The sequence below is a fragment of the Leuciscus leuciscus genome, assembly GCF_965113295.1.
Source record: "Leuciscus leuciscus genome assembly, chromosome: 6".
Classification (NCBI taxonomy): Eukaryota; Metazoa; Chordata; class Actinopteri; order Cypriniformes; family Leuciscidae; genus Leuciscus; species Leuciscus leuciscus.
The window spans coordinates 42,836,943-42,857,735 of NC_138730.1; the positions used below are offsets into that span (position 1 = coordinate 42,836,943).

Consider the following 20,793-nt stretch of genomic DNA (forward strand, 5'->3'; position numbering starts at 1 on the left):
ACAGTAAACATAATGAATGGCGACTGTAGAACGCAAAAGCCGAATCCCAGACATTTTGGGCGATCTCTAAATCCCTGGCAAACTCATCACGTAGGCTAGCCTAATAGCCTTGTTGTTCAACTGCGCTCTCTTACCGGTAGGCGTGGCCTCCTAGGGCAGCGAAGCAAGTGCATACTGGGAGTTGTTGTCTTTCATCCACATAAGCCAAAAATACATTTTCTGGCTTTTCTCAGTCTAGAAAGCTCCAAATTAAAAAATGTCTTCACATTTCTTCTACTTAAATGACCTATTTTAAATACACATTCATCTTCCCAGAGCTGAAGTATCCCTTTAAATGTTTATGTGTCAGATGTGAAACATGAAAAATAGTGCACATGTCAGCAGAAAGGAAAAGTCAAGTTACATTTTTTGATGAAAAATTACTTTCATGATCCAATCAAATCCTGATTTATTTATTTATTTTTGACATTTTTTGGGAGTTGAATATCCTGTTTTACTCTGTTTCTTGTATCAGTGTGAAGTGGATTTATTGTTAATCTCTCACTCCTTAACTTCCTATCTCTTCAAAATAAGTGAGCTGTATCATTGGGTGCGGCCTGAGAGAGAAATTTTTAAATCACAGATGTTTACGCCCTTATCAGTGGGACGAGATGAGCACTCCTGTTGTGTTCTCCAGTCTGTAAATACTCATTTCAAATAAGCAGTCAACAGAAACAGAAGAAAGAAAGACTATACTTGAAATAATAACAGTGTGATATTTTTTTCCATGAGAAAATGTGTAGGGGGAATTGGGGCTATTTGTCACACATTTTACTCTGGTAAATGTTTTATTTTTTTATAGTCAAGACTATAAAATCTCTGAATTAAATTTTTCCACATAAAAAGGGAAACATTAACTGATGCTCCAGAAGGAAACACAAAGCATTAAGAGCCGGGGGGTGAAAATTTTTGAACAGGATGAAGATTTTTCTTATTTTGTTTAAATATTAAAAAATGTCATTTAGTATTGCACCCCAGAAGCAACAAAAGATACATACAAGTTACCCGGAAGACAACGTACAAATGACCTTGATCTTCAAATTCAAAAAGTTAATGCATCGTGTTTCCTTCTGGAGCATCAGTGAATGTTTGAACCTTATTTAATAGTTGTGTTTGAGTCCCTCAATTGTCCTGAGTGTGAAAAGCTGGATCTCAAAATCATACAATCACTGCTGGAAAGGGTTTAAATATGCAAAAGATGCTGGAAAACGGAAGAATTTGAATCAATCTATCTATCCCATGGTTTTTACTTTATGTTTGAAACCAACATTCAAAATAGATAAAGCACGTATTTATGCGACTTCTCTTCACGCTCACCTGTCTTCAGTTCCAGGTGAAGTTTATCTGTGTTTGGGTTGAAAGATCGTGAGAGCTCAAGCTCCATTTGAAACGTCTGTCCTCTGCGGATGATGAGCTGGTCACCATAGTATTGATCCGTGTGATGCTCCTTCTTGTTCCGATCAGTTTTCCGGCTGAGCAGATCCACAGAACGCACAGCTAGAGACAACTCTGATGGGAAAAGATGGAGAAAAAAGATTGAATTTGAGGAACTTCAGATGAGGTTTTTAGTATTTTGACTGTCTGAGACTGAGCTTCTCTTCTCACCTTTTAGTTCTGTATCACCGCTAGGAGGAACTGGAGATGCCGGCTCTTCTTTTTCTCCATCCTCGACAACCACAGCATCCTTTTCAGTGGTCAAATCATACGAGCTGCTCTGTTGCCGGAAGCAACATGGACAAGCCTTCCGTAACCAACGTCGACATCCGCTCTCGTCTTTCTTCACTTTGTCCACGGTCTGTCTCTCGGGGACGGCCAGACCATTGCTTTCAGAAACACCGTGGAAACGTCCGACAGCGGAGTTATCTCGGATTGACCGTCTTTCTCCTGGCATCCTGAAAGACATCGTACAAAGTAATTACTACATGGAAAATCAAAATCAAAGACTTGATGCAAGTGAAATGAGCAGACAATATAAGTTTCACAATGACATTTGTTGATAATGATTCATTGGTGAAGCAAATTCAAAGAGGATACAAACAAGATCTCATTAATCAGAGAGCCAAGAGCGAAGTGAATATATCATTCATATGGTTAAGCATTTAAGCATTTGCATAATGCATCTCTCAAGATATAAAACAGTTCTCAACTTTGAAATGGAACAAAAACAAGTTAGAGATAGATATGGGCCTGGCTTGAGGAAATGTAAAGTGTGAAGTTTTTTTTTTTTTAGGTTAACACAAGACTATTTCCCCTGCTTATGTTCTCTAGCAATACGCATCTAACTGATTAACACTTTGTGTCGGTGAAGAAGACTTTAACATTTGCACAAAACAAAATAAAAATTAAACCAAGGGTCAAACATATGCATACAGTATGAATCACACATAAGATAAATGCATGATAATGCAATGTAATTGTTTCTTGTTTCAAGACTGAATTTATCTGGTGTTTAACATTTGCACAAAATAAAAATCAGTACACAAAATTAAATGCAAAATATATGTTTTTATGATGATAACTGGATGCATCTCATGGAATTAAACATAGCAAAAATGTTGTGCATTCTACAATTAGAAAAGTTAAATCATAGTGAATACGGTTTCCCATACTAGTTTTTTTTTATGCATTCATTTGTCTAGGAACAGCACAAAACAAAAAGATTCAATGAACATAATGACTCCCTAACGACGACCCCTTATTTTCCCTAAAAACATAAAATAAGATATATACACACACACACATTATAAGTTTTATAAGGCTTTCTCCCATGTCGCTTAATCAAAAAGTGCATGAGTTAAAGCCACCATGCAAAGGAATAGTCCACATACATCTGCGTTTCTCCAATGTTGTTAAAGTAATTGCCTATTTGGTCACGAGCTGTAAACTTTAACATGCCGCTTAAAGATACAGGAATTTCCCAGCGTTGCTTCTGGTGGTGACCAGATACTATGTCTCAGATTGCCATTGCCAAATAAACATCAGTAATTATTCACAAATGATCAGTGATCGGTAGTTTTTTGGTGCAAAATAGAATAATCAAGAGGATCAGAAATGCTGACGTCGCATGCGCGTTCTGTCCCAGTAAACACTGAAAATGAGAACCATGTGTTTTCCTCCCAATGGCCTCGTGCTCTCCTTTAATCTCCACAACATGTTTTCTTCTGTTTTCTCAAGACATTTCTCACAATTACCAAATTCCAAACTCTCAACAACCAACCAGCAGCATTTCGTTCCCTTCAGTTTAACAAACCAGACACGTCTCTGCAGCACTTTCTCTTTAACATCCTGCAAAGAGATTGAATGGACAGCAAATTGAGACTTTTTGTAGGATTGTTCTCATCAGAATTCACTTTTAAAATTCTAGAGGAGACTAAACAGATAACAACTAAAGCTCAATAGCTATGTTTCCATCCATCTATTTTTTTTTTTTTTTTCGGGGGGGGTGGTATTACATTACATTATGCATTTGGCAGATGTTTTTATCCTAAGCAACTTACATTGCATTTCCAGGTACACATTACATTCTTATCAGCTCTTGCTTTCCCTGGGAATCGAACCCATGACCTTAGCGTTGCAAGCGCCTTCATTCTAACGTTTGAGCTACAGGAAAGCTGTTGTATTAAATTGCATTAAAAAAAACTGGATGGAAACACCATGATGTGCATAAATTCAAAAAATTTGCATTAAAAATGTGCACTCAATGAGGCAGATCCATTTTTTATCCGATTAGACGTGCATAAACTACAATGGAAACACATTTACCAAATAAATCCCTCGATGAGCAAAACAAATAAATCACATGACTTTTCCTCAACAGTGGATGTGATTGAATAAATGGACTAACCAATGGATCAAGTTCTCAAACATTTGTTTAGTCACTCTGAAATGCCTGAGCCAAAGTCTGTTATCAAAATGATTCGGTTTAATTCCCAGAAAACAGAAGCGTCTCAAACAAACACCAGGCATCTGAACACAAGATAACATGACAGCCATTTATTGCGTTTCGTCTGCCGAGTCATTTATGATGTAGGAAGAAAGAGCCACAGTAGCTTCCCCGATTGCAGCAACTTCCATTTTTATTACAGATAATTTGTGCCAATTTCCCAGGAAGAGATGATTTTGTCCTCTTGAACACATGGGATGGAAACGATGCTTTATTCGTTTTATATGATATTCCAATTTTGCGAACAAGTTAAATTCGCAACTTTGAATGGAAACATAGCTAATGAATCTTCTATTTCTCTACATTTCTCCTCTTCTCTAGCTTGCTTGCTAATCTACTATTTTAATAAATCTAGCATTGTATATTATGAATACTGAATCATTGACTCTTTGACGAATTGCTTTAGTTCCTCTTTTGAAAGTTGTTTTGGATAAAAGCTAAATGCATAAATGTAAATGTACTGTAAAAACTCAAACGGTGATAAGTTGTGTAGAGATACTAACATGTGTAATCCAAAGTCAAAGATTTCAATGTGAAACTCCTAAACTCACCTTAACTCCTACTGTATAACAACTATTTAGTTTCTTTTTTCTTTCTCCAAATAAATTTGAGCTGAAACAACTAAGACAAAAGTGATATGTCATCAAAACATAACTGAAAGCTTGATTTAGTCTCTTTAGCTATGAAAAACTTGACTCTAGGCACATCATTAATCTGTTATCCTCTTATTTAAAAGTGTTGTAACCAATTTCACCCATTTCACTGACTTCCATCAGATTTAGCCACTGAATTAGACCGCCTTTAAACACATCAGATAACATGTTTGCAAATGTTTACAATTTGTGACCCTGGACCACAAAACCAGTCACATGGGTAAAACATTTTTCATTTGAGATGTATACATCATATGAAAGCTGAATAAATAAGCTTTCCATTGATGTATGGTTTGTTAGGATAGGACAATATTTGGCAGAGATACAACTATTTGAAAAATCTGGAATCTGAGGGTTGAAAAAAATCGAAACGTTGAGAAAATCACCTTTAAAGTTGTTCATTTATGTTCGCGATTGTGATGCATTCACTCACAAAAATAAATGTTTTATATATTTACGGTAGGAAATTTACAAAATATCTTCATGGAACATGATCTTTACTTAATATCCTAATGATTTTTGGCATAAAAGAAAAATCAATAATTTTGACCCATACAATGTATTGTTGGCTATTGCCACAAATATGCGACTTGTGATTGGTTTTGTGATCTAGAGTCACATTTACTTAAAAATGTCCTAAGGTTTACCATTTTAATACAGCCAAACACACACAGTTCTGCTCATAAGTTTGCAGCTGTATATGTGATCATGTGCAGCACAAGAATGTGTGCAATGCTGCTCTGGATGAGTGTAAGTCACTGAAGCCTGCACACTACGCCATTAACACAGGACAGACTACAGAGGACAAATGTGAAGCTGCTTTATTGTTTTATTCAATTAGGAAATATGTACTGAACTGTGATGTCCTAAGACCTTTCACAAGACGTGATGAGTCGCCTTAAAGATTCTCAAAAGAGCCATTGCTCATTCAAAGACTTTATTCAAGCAATGCTCTGTGTTCAACCAACGAGCCGCCCAATTTCCTAAACACAAGCCTCAAGAGGTCACGACCTCTATGGTCCTGGAGGCACAAAGTGAGACAACACTGAGAGGCCCAAACTGAGCAAAAATGTGCAATTATTTATATGCCTACAAAAAAATAAGAAATTCTGATTAATGAGATCTTCATAACTATATAGCAAGATTTCAATAATTCATAGCAAAAAGATCATGGATTTTATTTTTACAATTATACAAAAAAAAGCTTTTTACTTGCTAAAATAAGTCTAAAATATCAGGGCGACAGAAAGCATGAATTGTGGACAATGCTTTTCAGCAAAGTTTTGATTAAATGTTGATAATTTAGGGGACTTTTAAATTTGTGTATTAGATATGATAGGCTTTAAACGGGTTAACTATATAACATACCAAAAGATACCAAGGTATCAAAGAGATCTCAATATTTCATCAATGATCTGTGCTGTTATGCACATTCCTTCTATAGCTCTATCTCTTACTGTATGACTATTTTTTATTTCAATAAAGGACTTTTAGGAGAAACATATTTGCTGTGTTTCAGTTAAGCATCAACTATGACTGAGAAAAGTTAGGTCTCAGTTAGCTATATAAGAGCAGCACATTTTTCCACTGGGTGTCATGAGATGCCGCAGGGATATGGATGTTAAGAATGAGTCTTACATGTATACATAGACAGCTATGATCAGAATGCTAGAATGCAAACTAAAGACTGACCTCACCTGACCTCTCCAATGCAGGACAGCCTTTCTCACACATCTGCTCTCTCTAAATCATGATTCACTGTGACCCATGAACCCTGCTCGCTAATATAAGTTTTCCAAAAATAAAACTGCCATTATTCCCATTCTTTTGAAATTCCTATTCATCAAAGAATCCTAAAAAAAAATTGTTTTTAACATTGTTTTCAACATTGATAATAATAAAAAAAAATAAAAATAAAAAAAGTGCAAATAAGCATATTAGAATGATTTCTGAAGGATCACAGGAATAAATTACATTTTAAAAAATATATTCATATACAAAACATTCTTAAATAGTAATTACATTTCACATATTACTGTTTTTGTTGTAGTTTTGAAAAAAATAAATGCAGCCTTGGTGAGCATGGGAGACTTATTTGTAAAATCTTTCCAACCACTGGAATTGTACATGCCCACTTTTTTTGATAGTGTGTGTATGAGGGCTAATGTAACTCCAGCAGCCGGTCTAAAGCCAAAGATAGAGCGAGCAACTGACAAATATGTGCACATGAGAGGGGCGGTTGCTGCAGATCTACTCCTCTGAGCTGTATTTAGATTTTAAAGGGATAGTTTACCCCAAAAAAGCGAATTCTCTAGTCATTTATTGACTCTAATGAGCCCCGAAACACTTTTTTCTTTCGTAAAGCACAAAAGGAGATGCTAAGCAGAAAGTTGACACTGCTCTTTTCGGGACAAATGTAAATACATTAGCTTTGTGTAAGGAACAGTCTCACGTTATTTACTTGAAATCATCTCATTCACTGTTCGTGGTTTGATGTCAATGATGAAACATGGAGCTTCAACTTCGGTCTGTCGTTCTGTGCAAAACAGACTCTTTTTGTGTTCCACTAATCATACGGAAACAACATAAAAGTGAGTAAATGATGGTGTATTGTCATTATGAAGTGAACTATTTGACAAAAGCAGTGCACAAGTGTGTGTTCATCTAGTAGGCCTATCTTGGTTACACAAGCCAGTTATTTTAATTTCACACCACAAGGCACATTTGGAGGGCCAAAAAACTCAGATACTATGGAAATGTCCAAGACTGTTACACCTGGCAACAGCGTTATAAACACAATGAAAATAAACAACTGAAGGCATAAGTTCACACACCTAATGAAGTCATCATGTGACACACCTCTATTCCTCTATTCTTCAAACTTTCATCATTTCCATGATGCAGTGACTGGGTTTATCAGCGGTTGAGAAAGAACTTGACTCAACATGCTGTTCTTACATCACAGCAAATAGATATTTTAGATAAGTTAATGTTCTAGTTCATCACAGCTAACAAAAACATGTTCTAACAATCTTTTGCAAACATTCCCATTAAGTTATGAAAACATTACTTCTGAATGCTCTCTGAACGTTTAAAAGGTAAAAAAAAAAAATAAAAAAAAAATTGAAATAGTTTTATTTATTTTTTGGTTATGCAAAAGTTTAGGAAACGTTCCATTTTATTACTCAGAAAACATTATGGGAATGTTACTTTTGAATGTTCTCTGAACATTCTGAAACAAGTTATAACATTTAAAATATGTCAGACGAATGTCCAACTAAAACGTTTCATAAACGATGTATAAATAACGTTTTTGTGCATTTTGAGTTTTGATTATTACAGGCCCGATAAGTTTAAACAAATGTTCTGTTAACGTTAAAGGGAGAATGTTTGCTTATAACTTTGAGAGAACCTTGCCAGAACATTAGCCAAAATGTTGAGAATGTTCTGTTAGCTTGGGTCACCTTGCAACCAATCAGAACACCCTAGCTTGCTGGGTGGTAATGGTTACCCAGCATAGCAACAACCTGGCAACCACCCAAAACAGATTTTTGGGGGATTCTACCGCTTTATTTGCACCACTGTGGTTTACATCATGGTGTGAAACTGCAGCTATAAAATTACTTTACCTTTCCTTTCCAGAAGGTTTAAAAATGTCTCTTGGCTCTCTATTCCATTTATGAGGGACTGAAGTTTAGTTTGAGGGGAGAAGATCTTACCAGAGAGTTTTGCAATACAATCAAATTTATAAATGTTAAAAAAGAACTAAAGCACAAGAAGAAACACATGCATATGAATGGAAAAGTTAACAGAAAACAAATAATAATTCTGTCATCATTTTCATAATTTTCTCCATTTAAATGAAGTGTTAGTCAATGATAACTGAGATAGATGCTAAACACACAAAAGTTCATGTTTACAGCCATCGGTGGAGTCATGAGGAGAAGAGCACATGATAATCACACTGACCAGTTATGTGGAATACACAAAATCCTTCAAATGGATGGCCAAGAAAAAAATTCTTGAAAGCAGCAGCCTCAAGAAATTGGACTAGTAAAATAAACAGACACATGTAAAAAGCAGGAAAAACAGCGGAAAGGCTTTTAAACCATCAGAATCTAACTCATTCATTTATTCATAAACCAGGGGAGAGGTATGGAGAGATAAAGATGATCTCAGGTTCTGATGAACCGAAGTATCTGAACAATGTGAGGAGCTTTTGTTCAGTTCCCCGCCCTATCAAATCAGAAACAGCTGGAATTCATAAGCAAAAACATCTGGAAACCATGCAGTCAGTGTCTAGCGTAGCTTTAACTGTGTTTCTAGCCAAACACTAACATACAGTATATCCTATGTAGATCCCCAAAAATATTTGCACTCATAAGAAGTATGAGTGTCATTGCATTATGCAGTTATCTGCTCTTAAATGCTGCAGAAACATTTGCACAGAACTTCACTTCATAATTTTTTGCTCGAATTAAGGCTTGATATTTTGCTAAACAATGAAATTACATTCAGACATGTGTGATTTCAGTCCAAATACGTGAGCTATGCACTGCATATCCTTAAGGCACACATAAATAAAAAAAGAATAACTGTGGCTTGTAACTGTGGTTTTAGTTTCCCTGTTCTCAAAAGTTCACACATCAGTCACCAAAACGAGACTACAAATACATCGTGAAAGTGCTACGGTTCACTTAAACATCAACATACGCAGTAATAGTTACTATAGACTAATTATGGATGATAATTTGATCTGCAGAACCGCAAACCTTGGAACGCAAGGCGCGCGAGACCACGCAAAGTCAAGTAATAGCCTACTTCTGCACAGATCAAACACGACTGACAGTAAGTCATTGAACAAAAAAGAAAAGAAAAAAGATTTCGCCTTACTTTTGTAAACTGGTTTTCTTCACTGGATTCCGATAGTGTTCTTCAAACTTGCAGCAGGGTCAGATCAACACTGTACTAAGACTAGCACATATAAAGCGCGTTCATAATACGCCCATCAGAGACACACGCCCACCCCCTCGGCAATGACGTGCTTATAGCGATCTATCTATCTATCTATCTATACATTTCATAAAGGAGTTCACATGGTCAGTGTCATACATGTACTTAAATTAGTGACAGAATCGAGATATCAATAATCAAGTCTCCCCTCAGCTTGTTAAATGGACAGTTCTCCCAAAGTCTTATTAAAGGGCTCAGTTCATGAATCGACATTTGGGATATGAACGCTTACAGTACTGTTACCAATCTTGATATTTAATTTTATTCTAAAGAATTATTTGAAAGGACTGGGTTATCTCACAAGAGCAATTTCCTTTCTGCCCTAATAATAGTTTAGAGGAAGTGAAAGTGTAAGCTATACACCCTTTCATAAAGATCTGTTTTTCTATTGTGTTTTTAAGTTTGCTGGTTAAAACATTATTACATTTGCCTACACTAGGGCATAAATGTTACTTTAAAGTACAACCACAGTGTGTTATGAAATAAGAACAAAGCAATGAGTATTGCGTTATGTCAAATTATTATTATTCAACAAGACCATCCACAATCCACAGGGTGGATCGTTCTATCAAAAGCAATTTAACCAAATTTATTTTTAAGACGTCATAAAATCAAATTTGGACTTTTGAGTCTTTTAGTCCATGTCTCAAAGTTAATTACCAAGTCTTTAAATGACTATAATTCAACAAGACCATCCACAATCCACAGGGTGAATCCTTCTATCAAAAGCAATTTAACCAAGTTTATTTTTAAGACATCATGAAATCAAATTTGGACTTTTGAGTCTTTTAGTCCATGTCTCAAGTTAATTACCAATTCTTTAAATGACTAACTACTAAGTTGACTAAATATAATTTAATCGGACATACACATTTAAAATTCACTTTCTCTTCAAGGAAAATGGACCAAGAAAATTGATGACATCATCCTGCACTCAGGGGCGTATCCATATTTTTGTCCAGTCAAATAGTCTCTAGAATGAGAATGTTTCTCTCTTTAATATGCCTCCCATATTTGCCTGTTTTCATAGAAACATGTCAACCCGGAATCCTTTCATTTAGTTACGTGAATGTGAATTAGGCTTATTTTGTTGTTCTGTGTCTGTTTTTTTTTTTTGTTTTTTTTTGTTTTTTTTGGTTCTTTGATACTTTTTGGAATGTGCTGAATTCTTTTTACACATACACAATGTGTACCTAATGAGACAGCAGCAGAAGTTACTCAGGTCAGTGGAAAGTTTTGAAAGTACAGTATGTGGTTTCCAGTAAAACCATTGCACAGGAAAAGAAAACCTCAGAGTTCAGTTTCACAAGTGTCTGACTAAATTAATAAAATTTTATCACTTATTCTTCCATATTAATTGGTCAATGGCATCATTATGCGGTCAAATACTTTTGTATTGTGATGTTAAACTTTATTTTTGACTGTTGCCATCTCAGACTTGTGATTTTCTCACGCAATTAGTTTTATGTTTCTCATAACACTTGTATCACTCTCACTTTCTTCTTAATAAGAAATAATATTTTTTGCATGAAGAGTACCCAGAGTTTATTTCGCAATTCATGACCTAAAAGAGAAAAAAAAAAAATACTGGTGGGCATGACATAGCTTTGACGTCAAGACTAAATGAGTATTGAGTAAAGCAACCTTTCTCTACTAAATTAGAGAGCAAACGGGAAATGAGTAAGAAGAGTAACAGACACAAACTTTACACTCTCTGATTCATATGGTTATATGTCACAACATATAGTGTGTGAATACTTTGATTGATAAGTTATGACTTCATAGAATCTGTAGTGGGGGAAAAAAATAAGGTGGCACGTCCAAATGTGTCAACAGGATTAAGCAATGAGGGTGTGTCTTATTGTTTCTTATCTGAACAAAAAAAAATCCATTCAGAAAAAAAGCTGTTAGGAAATACATCATCATGAGCAGCGTAATTCATCTCATCTGCCCTTACAAAAAATATGTTTCTTCAAATGTTCTATTAGTATACTGTATAGTATAAATGAGAAAGTATACTTTCAGTCTACATTTTATATACTTCTCAAAAATATACTTTATGTACTTCTCAGAAATATACTTAAAATTACACTTAAGTATACTTGAGTTATACTGAGTGAAAAGTCCAAGTATATTTGGCCTGTACTTGTACTCAATCTTTTGATCGAGATATACTTAAAAGTATAATTAAGTATTCAAAGTATACATGGCTTGTAGTTGTGTTAATCTTTTGATCGAGTATAGCCTATTAAATATACTTTTTTTTTTTACATAGTTTTGCATATACAGTCTTATGAAACTTACATTGTTTGAAAATATTGATTAGAATATTGATATAAAACAGATATGCTTCTAATTCTGCGTATCTGAATTTTTGTGTAGGCTAGTCCACTGGTAGTGTATAGGAATTTACTCTGATTCTACTTTACTCTTTACCATTGACTGAATTTTCCAGCTATCCATGTTTTCAGTGTAATAAGGTAGGGGGCGCTATGACACATCTTCTAGTACAGAATCTCCGGATCAAAATACAGGAGAAGAAGAAGCTGAAACAAGCATAGACAGTAAAAGAAATGGACACAGCGACCCCATTGGATTCAACGGAGAAAAGTGAAGTCAAATAGAAGCACTCACTTCCTGATGGCTGAGCGTACTGCGCAGACTCACACTGAGCTTGACGACGTAGATGTGACGTGAGCAACCTGTCTGTCTTCTAGTAGCTGTGCCAAGAGAAATCTGAATCATTCCCTTCCGAAACTTGCAGAGACAGAGAGCGTGAGTAGGAGGTCAAGTCAAGTCAAGTCAAGTCAAGTCAAGTCATCTTCATTTATATAGCGCTTTTAACAATGTAGATTGTTTCAAAGCAGCTTTACAGAGACAAGTGTATAATTTAAGGTAACAGAGATTGTTTTGGCTTTATAGCGGTTCTTTAATAGAATTATTTTCAAGCTAAAGTTATTTTTGATTGATTTCCTTCCGTCGCAACGATCATTTGTTATTAAATTAGGGGCCGCTAAGACGACACCATTCTCTCTATACAGACTTTAAACGCGAACCTGTGAGAAACGCTGATGGCGTTCACATGCGTATTTAGAATTGGTTCTATAGTTATGTGCGTTTGAATATATGTGCGCAGGTTTGGAATTCCCTACAGACCAAGCCTAAACAAAGTACTGGGCTTTCCTTATAAATTTTGATAGAGAATTTTATTTTATTTTGTCACTTCGGGTAGGAACGCGAAACGAAATTTCCCGACAACGCCTTATCTGTAGAGTGGTAAAGGGATCCTCCATAGGGAGAGACTAGTTGGCACTTCAGCACTGCGTTGTCATCGGGTCCAGGTGAAGGTCCTTCATCAGATCTGGATACGGCCTGGATCCGGGAGGCTGCGGGAAAACCTCGAGATAAACACAGACACTAAAATTAGCGTAGATGCCATTCTTCTCATGATGTAACGAGTACATCAGGATTTATGGGAAGTGTTCCCGGTTCCGGCTGACCTAATCTATGCAGCCTAACATTGAATTATAGAAGTCTATAATGTATTATGTGAATGCTAGGTCAAAGAGATGTGTCTTTAATCTGGCTTTGAACTGACAGAGTGTGTCTGCTTCCCGGACAATGGTAGGAAGACTGTTCCAAAGTTTTGGTGCTAAATAGGAGAAGGATCTACCGCGAGCAGTCGATTTTGATATTCTAGGTATTATTAACTGGCCGGAATTTTGAGATCGCAATAGACGTGAAGGACTATAATGCGTTAAGAGCTCGCTCAAGTACTGCGGAGCTAAACCATTTAGTGCTTCGTAAGTAATCAGCAATATTTTAAAATGTATACAGTGTTTAATAGGGAGCCAATGCAGTGTTGACAGAACCGGGCTAATATGGTCATACTTCCTGGTTCTGGTAAGAACTCGAGCTGCTGCGTTTTGGACCAGCTGTAGTTTGTTAATTAAGCGTGCTGAGCTTAATTAACAAGGTGTCCATGAGCTAGGAGCAGGAGCAACTTTTGCTAAGTATTCTGATTAATTATTTTGTCATTTTGCCTCCACGTCCCCCCGATTGCCCGCGAGCTTCTCCTCCCGTCCATACGGTAATTTCTCTACTGTGCGACAGAGAGTCGCGTGGTTATGACGCAATCGTTAGCCTACTTTTACAAAAACTGCTTCTACGGGGCCATAACGTAAGATACAAGGTAATGGAGCCTTTTATACATTTTCGTGTTTCTTTAGAAATAAATAATGGACTCTTTAAACGCCTGGAAAGTTGGCTGTAAAGTTTAAAGTAACTGTAAAGTTATTCGCTGTCAAAGTGACGCCAAAATGAATGGGAGTCAATGGATGCTAACAGCAGGTGATGGTCCGCTAATCAATGGTGGCGCCCGGGGAAGCTTCAGTGTTTTATGAAACATTGGCCCCCTGGAAACAAGTGATAGAAGATTGCTCACTCAAATGTAAAATAATGTGATCATCAAACATTAAACAGCGTGTAAATCAAAACTGCTTAATATTACCAAATATTATCGTATACAAATACAAAGCGTAACCCATGAAGAGAAAACGACTGTGAAGCTTTGGGGGTGTTGGACTCGATCTACTCCATCTGTGTTTTGATTATCGTTCTGAATCTGATCAAGGCGTGTAGTCTTTGACAAAAATTGGATTTTCTCAACTCTTTTGTTTAAAATGTTGCCTTTCTTTATGAAACTTACCGGCATGCAAGTGTTGATAAAAAAGGATGCATGAAGCTAATAAAATGTTTTAAAAATTAAAGTACAGTTAAAGGTATTTTTCAAGTATAAAAAAATTATATCTACATTTGAACATAGTAGTATACTGCAAGTGCAAAAATAATATATAAATTGTAAACTATAAGTATAATGTTATGTTCACTTAAAGAAAACTTACAAGTATATTTGCAGTATAAACTACTAAACTAGTAGTTTACTGAGAGTACACTTCAGTGTACTTTCATAAACTAAAAAATTTACTACTTGTATTAAAATAGTAAACTACTAGTATACTTATACGTTTACTTGTAGTACAGATGCATTACAAATGAGAAACCTAGTTGTGTACTTAAAGTTTACTACTCTTACACTAATAGTACACTTAAACGTATACTTTTATATACTAAAAGTGGGCCAATTTAGTCCCAAGCAGTATTGAAATATTACACTTACAAGTTTACTACAAGTACACATTGATATTAGTATACACTTACTACATAAAGTATACTTAAAAATCTACTTGAACATTACTTAAGTATATTTCATAAAATTAACTTGAAGTATACTTCTTTTTCGTAAGGGTGATTCATCCATAAAACATCCACTTCTCTTATCTCACAATCTTACCCACCCAATTCAGATCACAAAGTACACTACTAACTAAAATGAGTTGGGTTAACTAATTTAAAGAGAGAGTTCACCCAGAAATTTAAATTCTGTAATTTACTACTCACCCTCATGTCATTCAAAACCCATAAGACAATCGTTCATCTTTGGAAAATATGAGAACCTGCTTGATGCACGAAATGTGAATATGTGAATAAAAGCCTAAATTCAATCTGTTCATCATATAAAGCAATCGAGTCTCTTCAGAAAATTTGGACTAAACCGCTCAATTCATAAAGATTATTTTTGCGAACTCTTTATGAACTTTTTAAAGCGTCAAAGAGGTAGTTGAGTAGCTGCCAATAAAGGGACAGAAAGCTCTCAGATTTAATCAGAAAGTTCTTCATTTGGGTTCTGAAGATGGACGAAAGTCACATGAGGGTGAGTATTAATGACAGAATTTTCAATTTTGGGCGAACTATCCCTTTAAGTCAGATTTGACTGAACTGTAATACTGTCTAATTGGTAGTTGTTGTTCTGTGAAAGCTATCGCAAGCTTTTGCTGCTACCAAGGGCAGGGTTATTTTGGAGTCACCGAATGCTAAAGATTCACAGAATGACGGTTACCATCCAGGCAGACAAGCCCAAACTGGGAAACACTGATCTTGAAACATGGAGTGCCCTCTAGAGGCAGAGGCCATATATACTGCTCTAAATGTCTCTCTATTTTGGGTTCTGACTCTGAGGTCTTCAACCCTGTTCCTGGAGACCCACTGCCCAGCAAAGTTTCTATCCAACCTTGAACCTGCTTCAGCTTGTGATTTTCAAGTGATTCTGAAGAGCTCTTTTAGCTGGTTCAGGTGTTTGGAGCTAAACTCTGGAGGACAGTGGTTCCCCAAGAGCAGGGTTGAAGACCTCTGCTCTACTAGTGACCCAATCAGTGCATGCTATATTTACTAGATTTTCATTATATAGTAGGCTAAGTATAATGTTTATAGTAGCCAATGTGAAATGTGTGTTTGCATAGAATAACTGGATGACCTACAATACAAGGCAAAAGTGTGATGTATAGACTTGACCTCCTATTTTTGATTGTGACAAATGAATCTGAATTATAGCTGCAATTTTTTTTTTTTTTTTTTTTTTGGGAGAGAGAAAGAAAATGAAGGGAGTTTTGTTATTATCATGACACAATATTACAAATTCATTGGATTTTGAGAAAAAAAAAGAAAAAAAAAAGCTGACTTTTAAATAAGGGCTGCATTGGTACTGCATCTAACATATGTCTAAGTAGCCTACTGAACATTGAACTGACCTACCAAACACGTTCTGTGTGACCCTTGGGTGTGTTCACACCATAGACAGTAAAAGGTTCACACGTGTAGTTCAGTTCTTTTTGTCCAGACCAAAAAAGAAAATTATACCTTGGTAGCCTACTTGGTTCACTTAGCATTCACACTTTTAAGACTGAACCTAAAGATACAAAAAAAAAGTTGGCTACTTGTGAAGAGCCTATAAAATAGAGTCAAAACAGCGACAATAATCCCTCCGTTGCACACATACACAAAGATCTACTGCAAGGAGATGGTGTTTCCGATCCCTGTACTGAACTGTATGGGCAACATCGCGACTACGACAAGAAAAAAAAGTGCCAAGTCCGAATATGCCTACTTTCATACTTTCAGGAGTGTACCGGACCGGTCCTCCTTCACTGTTATACTCCCTCACTCACACTCTGGACTACACTTCCCAGCATCCCTCCTGATCCTCACCTGCACTCATTCAGCCATCACCCGCACCTGCCATTGATCATCACAGTCTCATCAACACACACATATAAGCACACACCTCGCCTGGTCTCCTTTTGAGATAGGACTCTTACCTTCATCCCCAAAGCTTGTGTATGTTTTTGCTCTTCTTCATTTTGTCTACCTGTGTGAGTCAATTAGATTACCAGTCATTACTGCCATCAAGACGAGGTGTGTGCTTCTTTGGACAACCCTCTTCTCTTTCTCGATCTCTACCATCACCTGCAGTACTGTAACTAGTGATGGGCAAATTAAGCCCCATGAAGCTGAGGCTTTCCCCTGATTGTTATGGGAAAGGATTCAAAGTTCGAGAGTGTCGAAAACAGCGCCATCTCCTGTAGCAAAAAAAAATAAAGCAGCCAAACCCCTGTGAAAGAAGCTTCGTCGGACGAAGCAGCCACACATTCCATAGATAGTTTCATGTTATGTGGCAACCCAGTCTCACGGCATGTGGACAGTGCGCGCGCGCGCGCGTGTGTGTGTGTGTTGAATTTCTCTCTGTGATATATTAATTTACCCATTAAAGTTTAATGGGATTAAACTGTGGTATTTAATGCCAGTATGGATATCAATATGATGTAGGTTAATAGAATAATAATGTACACATATATTAATTGCATATGGCACATATTTAATGTTTCTGAAATAATTTGTATTCTTCCAATTACTTGTATGGCTGGATATTTAAAAATATAATTGAATAAGTCTGAAAGAAAACTCGTAAAGTAAGATCTGGGGGTTCGAACATTACGTCGCACGTGATTGGATATCGGTTCAAATGTCACATCACGGTTCGTAACCTCTATTACAAATATTACAAATTGCTTACCTGTTTTACCATTTGCTCATCTGCTGCAATAACATCTAGGCCTATCTATATTTCCACTAACCATCTGTCTAAGTCTGATGTTCCGTAACATATGATATGTGAAAAACAGTATGTGAGCTGAGTAGTAGCCTATGTATTACGCATTACGCATTGCTTTTCAATCTACAACAAAATATTCAAGTTACCTTTTGTCCTTTTCAAACAAGTAACGCTAGTTACTTTTTTTTACATTTATTGACTGACAGCTCTCCTGTCCACATGTTGAGAGAAATAAGTGAGGAGGTGTTGTGTGTGTGCGCGCTGTGTAAACATGATGGTTATTATTCTACCTAGACTAAATGTGAACATTCATTTATCTCACTTGCATGAAAACATTCAGTATTCCTCAGAATGAATAAAAACAGTGAAATGCAATCTCAGAATTTTACTTAAAACTTTTATAATTAACTATATTAAATTACACAAATATACTTTATTTAATCTCACTTTATTAACCAATGTCTTTGCTGCTGACCTTCAATGAACTAATTCAATCATAAATTAAAAATTTATAAAAACCCAAAATGACTTTAGATCAGATTTAGAAATAAGAGTGTTGAACTTCCTTCTCCTGTATCCTATTGTTCTCTAAATAACTTTTTATTAATATGTACCACAGTAGTCTTAGTTATGCTTTATATCGTACACAGTATTCTCATTTTCATTTCACATGCAACACCAGAATGACCTACTGTATAGTAAATGGTAATTTTTGAATGATTTATTCATTTCGCATCTGTCATGTGAAAAATTTACAAAAACTTGGACTTGAAGACACAGTAAGGATGATGGTCTTACAAAATCATGTCTTTAATGCAACATTTTATTCATGCAACAATCATGTTTGGCTGTGTATGAATATGAATACAAATGTGAAAGTGCCCATATAGTAGCCTACAGATTCACACAAATTCAAATGTACATGTTGTCGTGTAACATCCTGTAATTAAATAGTGTATGTTGGTCTTGCATTAGTAAGTTTGAGTAATTTCCCCTTTTAAGACTGTATATGTGTGTTTAAAGGACAGGGGTCTGTTGCTGTGTTTAATTGCACAGGTCTCTCTGACAGCAAGTGGCTGTAATATAGGGGCTGGATTGAAGAATCAGGCAATCTCCCATGCCAATGCACCTCCGGAAGTAGGAAACTAGAGGAATGTAAAAGTAAATGAGTGTCTTTGTTCATCTTGACATATTTTGCTGTAAGTCTTTCTAAACGTTCTATATTTGTGTGCAAAATCCGTTCCACACATGACAATTTAAGATAGAGACTCACAGGGATACGTGGTGAATCTGGCAGATACACAGGCGTCTTGTTTATAGCCACATGTCTCCTGAGTGGTCACACATCTTCCTCCATTGCGGGGGACACAGTTGTTACATTTCAGGGCAGAGACTACAACACAGTTCAAGCGATTATGAACTATTGCAAAACATATTATGACACTAACTATTGCATTAAGATGGAAACATTTAGCTTTTAATATGAATGCATGACAGATTATTGGTTTGCACAATCAGAATCCTTAGAAAAAGGACATAGTTACGGCTGTGCTAAGACTTCTAGCTTTAAACATGCAAACCCACCATTCGCCAACACCAGGGCGAGAACAAGAGCCAGTAGCAGGACCTTCATCATTCTGTTGAATAAAGTCATAATCATAATAAATAAATAAATAAAAACAATCCATTTACTAATCAATCATATTTGTTATTAGAACAGTGTTAAAGTATCAGCCATGCTCATTCTTTGACAACAGTTATGAAACATTTAATGCACCCTCATATTTTAATGAGCAATAAATTCATGTAGTTTACGTTGTTCAAATATGTCCCTATATTTCTTTTGAATTGCATTTCTTAGACCACAAATATGAATTTTTAAACTTGTCATTATTATATAATTATTATTAATTGTATTATTATTATTATATAATTGGAAAAATATATTTATTTATTTATTCAATAAAATGCATATTTTGGGAATTATTTTGAATTGTTTTTACATTGTGACTTTTTATGATAATTTATTCAAAAGGTCAACTATTTGCATAGCATGGCAACATTTGTTGTATTTAATTGTGGAATTTATTTAGCTGATTTTAAAGTACAATTCTCATAACTACTGCAATTTATTGCATTATAATACTGAGACCTTGAGGAGAATTATATTTAATATATTTGTTTTCATGAAAATATGTTACAAAGCAAAATGCAGTTATTTAGATTTTAGAGTGAAAAAATTAAGTTTTTCTCAAAATTATTGTTAAATTATCTTTTCATTTCTATTCTAGACTTATCAGAGAACAATATGACTGTCAAAGAGTTATTAAAACACAGTTATGCTTGTCAAGGTCCAGTACCTATTTTCATTATTTCGTACAATTCTTCCATTAAAAGTACAATAAATATGCACTGAATTTAACTTATTACAGTCTTATATACAGTGTAACAAAGTTGCATAATGCTGTAAACTTACCTTGACTGTGAAGCAGAGCTAAATTCATACACACCTGTGTTGTGTGTCCCTTATATACTGTGATTCTGCCTGTAAAGTTCCAGGAATCTTTGTCAGGAATGGGAAATTCCTTGTTGGATTCAGGCCAAAGAAACTAGAAACACAATTTGATCATTGTGTGCTCTTGGCTAAGTTTCAGATGATACGTGCCACTTTTATTGGTTTATTGCATGGTCAGTGTGATTGTGTAACTTTTGTTTTGTTCTGATCTGGTCTTTTCCAGTTGTGCAACAAAAGATACATTGTTTTTTCCCTTATCATAATAAATGTGGTTAAGCAACATTTACTGGAACGTTTGATCAAATGTTTACATGTAGATCATGGTTCCTCAAATCTGCAGAGTGTTTAACCTTGCAGTGTTTAGCTCAAAGCCTGATCAAACTCACCTGCCTATTACTCTGAACATCTTGATTATTAGGGTTGGAGTTTGTTTTTGGGATCGACCTATATAGGCTTTCATGCTTGAATGTAAAGAAGAAGAAAAAAACATTATTATTCACATATTTTACACTATTGCAGCTTCTCTCTTCCCAGTCTGTCATTAGCGCTCAGTTTAGTTCCTGTCTCTATGAAGCCCCTCCTTCTGAAAACCGCAATGTGCTCTGATTGGCTGGCTGGACCA

The 20,793-nt window shown here is 35.7% G+C and overlaps 2 protein-coding genes across 2 annotated transcripts in view; both read right to left on the minus strand.

Moving 5' to 3' along the window:
* tgm1l1 (transglutaminase 1 like 1) overlaps positions 1-9,676 on the minus strand; it is a 28,664-nt gene extending 18,988 nt beyond the window's left edge. The window contains exons 1-3 of the mRNA XM_082173005.1: positions 9,529-9,676; positions 1,645-1,931; positions 1,357-1,548 (exon numbers count right to left, since the gene is read on the minus strand). Coding sequence (XP_082029131.1) covers positions 1,357-1,548; positions 1,645-1,930 — 478 coding nt within the window. The 5' untranslated portion in view covers position 1,931; positions 9,529-9,676. The remainder of the gene's footprint in view (positions 1-1,356; positions 1,549-1,644; positions 1,932-9,528) is intronic.
* Positions 9,677-18,461: 8,785 nt separating this feature from the next.
* LOC309501213 (uncharacterized protein) lies at positions 18,462-20,222 on the minus strand. The gene is made up of 4 exons (XM_082173296.1): positions 20,133-20,222; positions 19,241-19,293; positions 18,930-19,049; positions 18,462-18,801 (listed from the first exon to the last, which is right to left on the minus strand). Exons 2-4 carry the CDS (start codon positions 19,290-19,292, stop codon positions 18,701-18,703), a joined length of 273 nt encoding a protein of 90 aa, XP_082029422.1. The 5' UTR covers position 19,293; positions 20,133-20,222; the 3' UTR covers positions 18,462-18,700.
* Positions 20,223-20,793: the final 571 nt, after the last annotated feature.

Bases quoted from the DNA above. Each gene is read 5' to 3' on its own strand.
- LOC309501213 (XM_082173296.1), bottom strand. From the start codon at position 19,292: ATGATGAAGGTCCTGCTACTGGCTCTTGTTCTCGCCCTGGTGTTGGCG. The intron at 19,050-19,240 runs GTGGGTTTGCAT...ACTGTGTTGTAG, and splicing joins CGCCCTGGTGTTGGCGAATG to TCTCTGCCCTGAAATGTAAC. The intron at 18,802-18,929 runs GTGAGTCTCTAT...ACATTCCTCTAG, and splicing joins CAGATTCACCACGTATCCCT to TTTCCTACTTCCGGAGGTGC.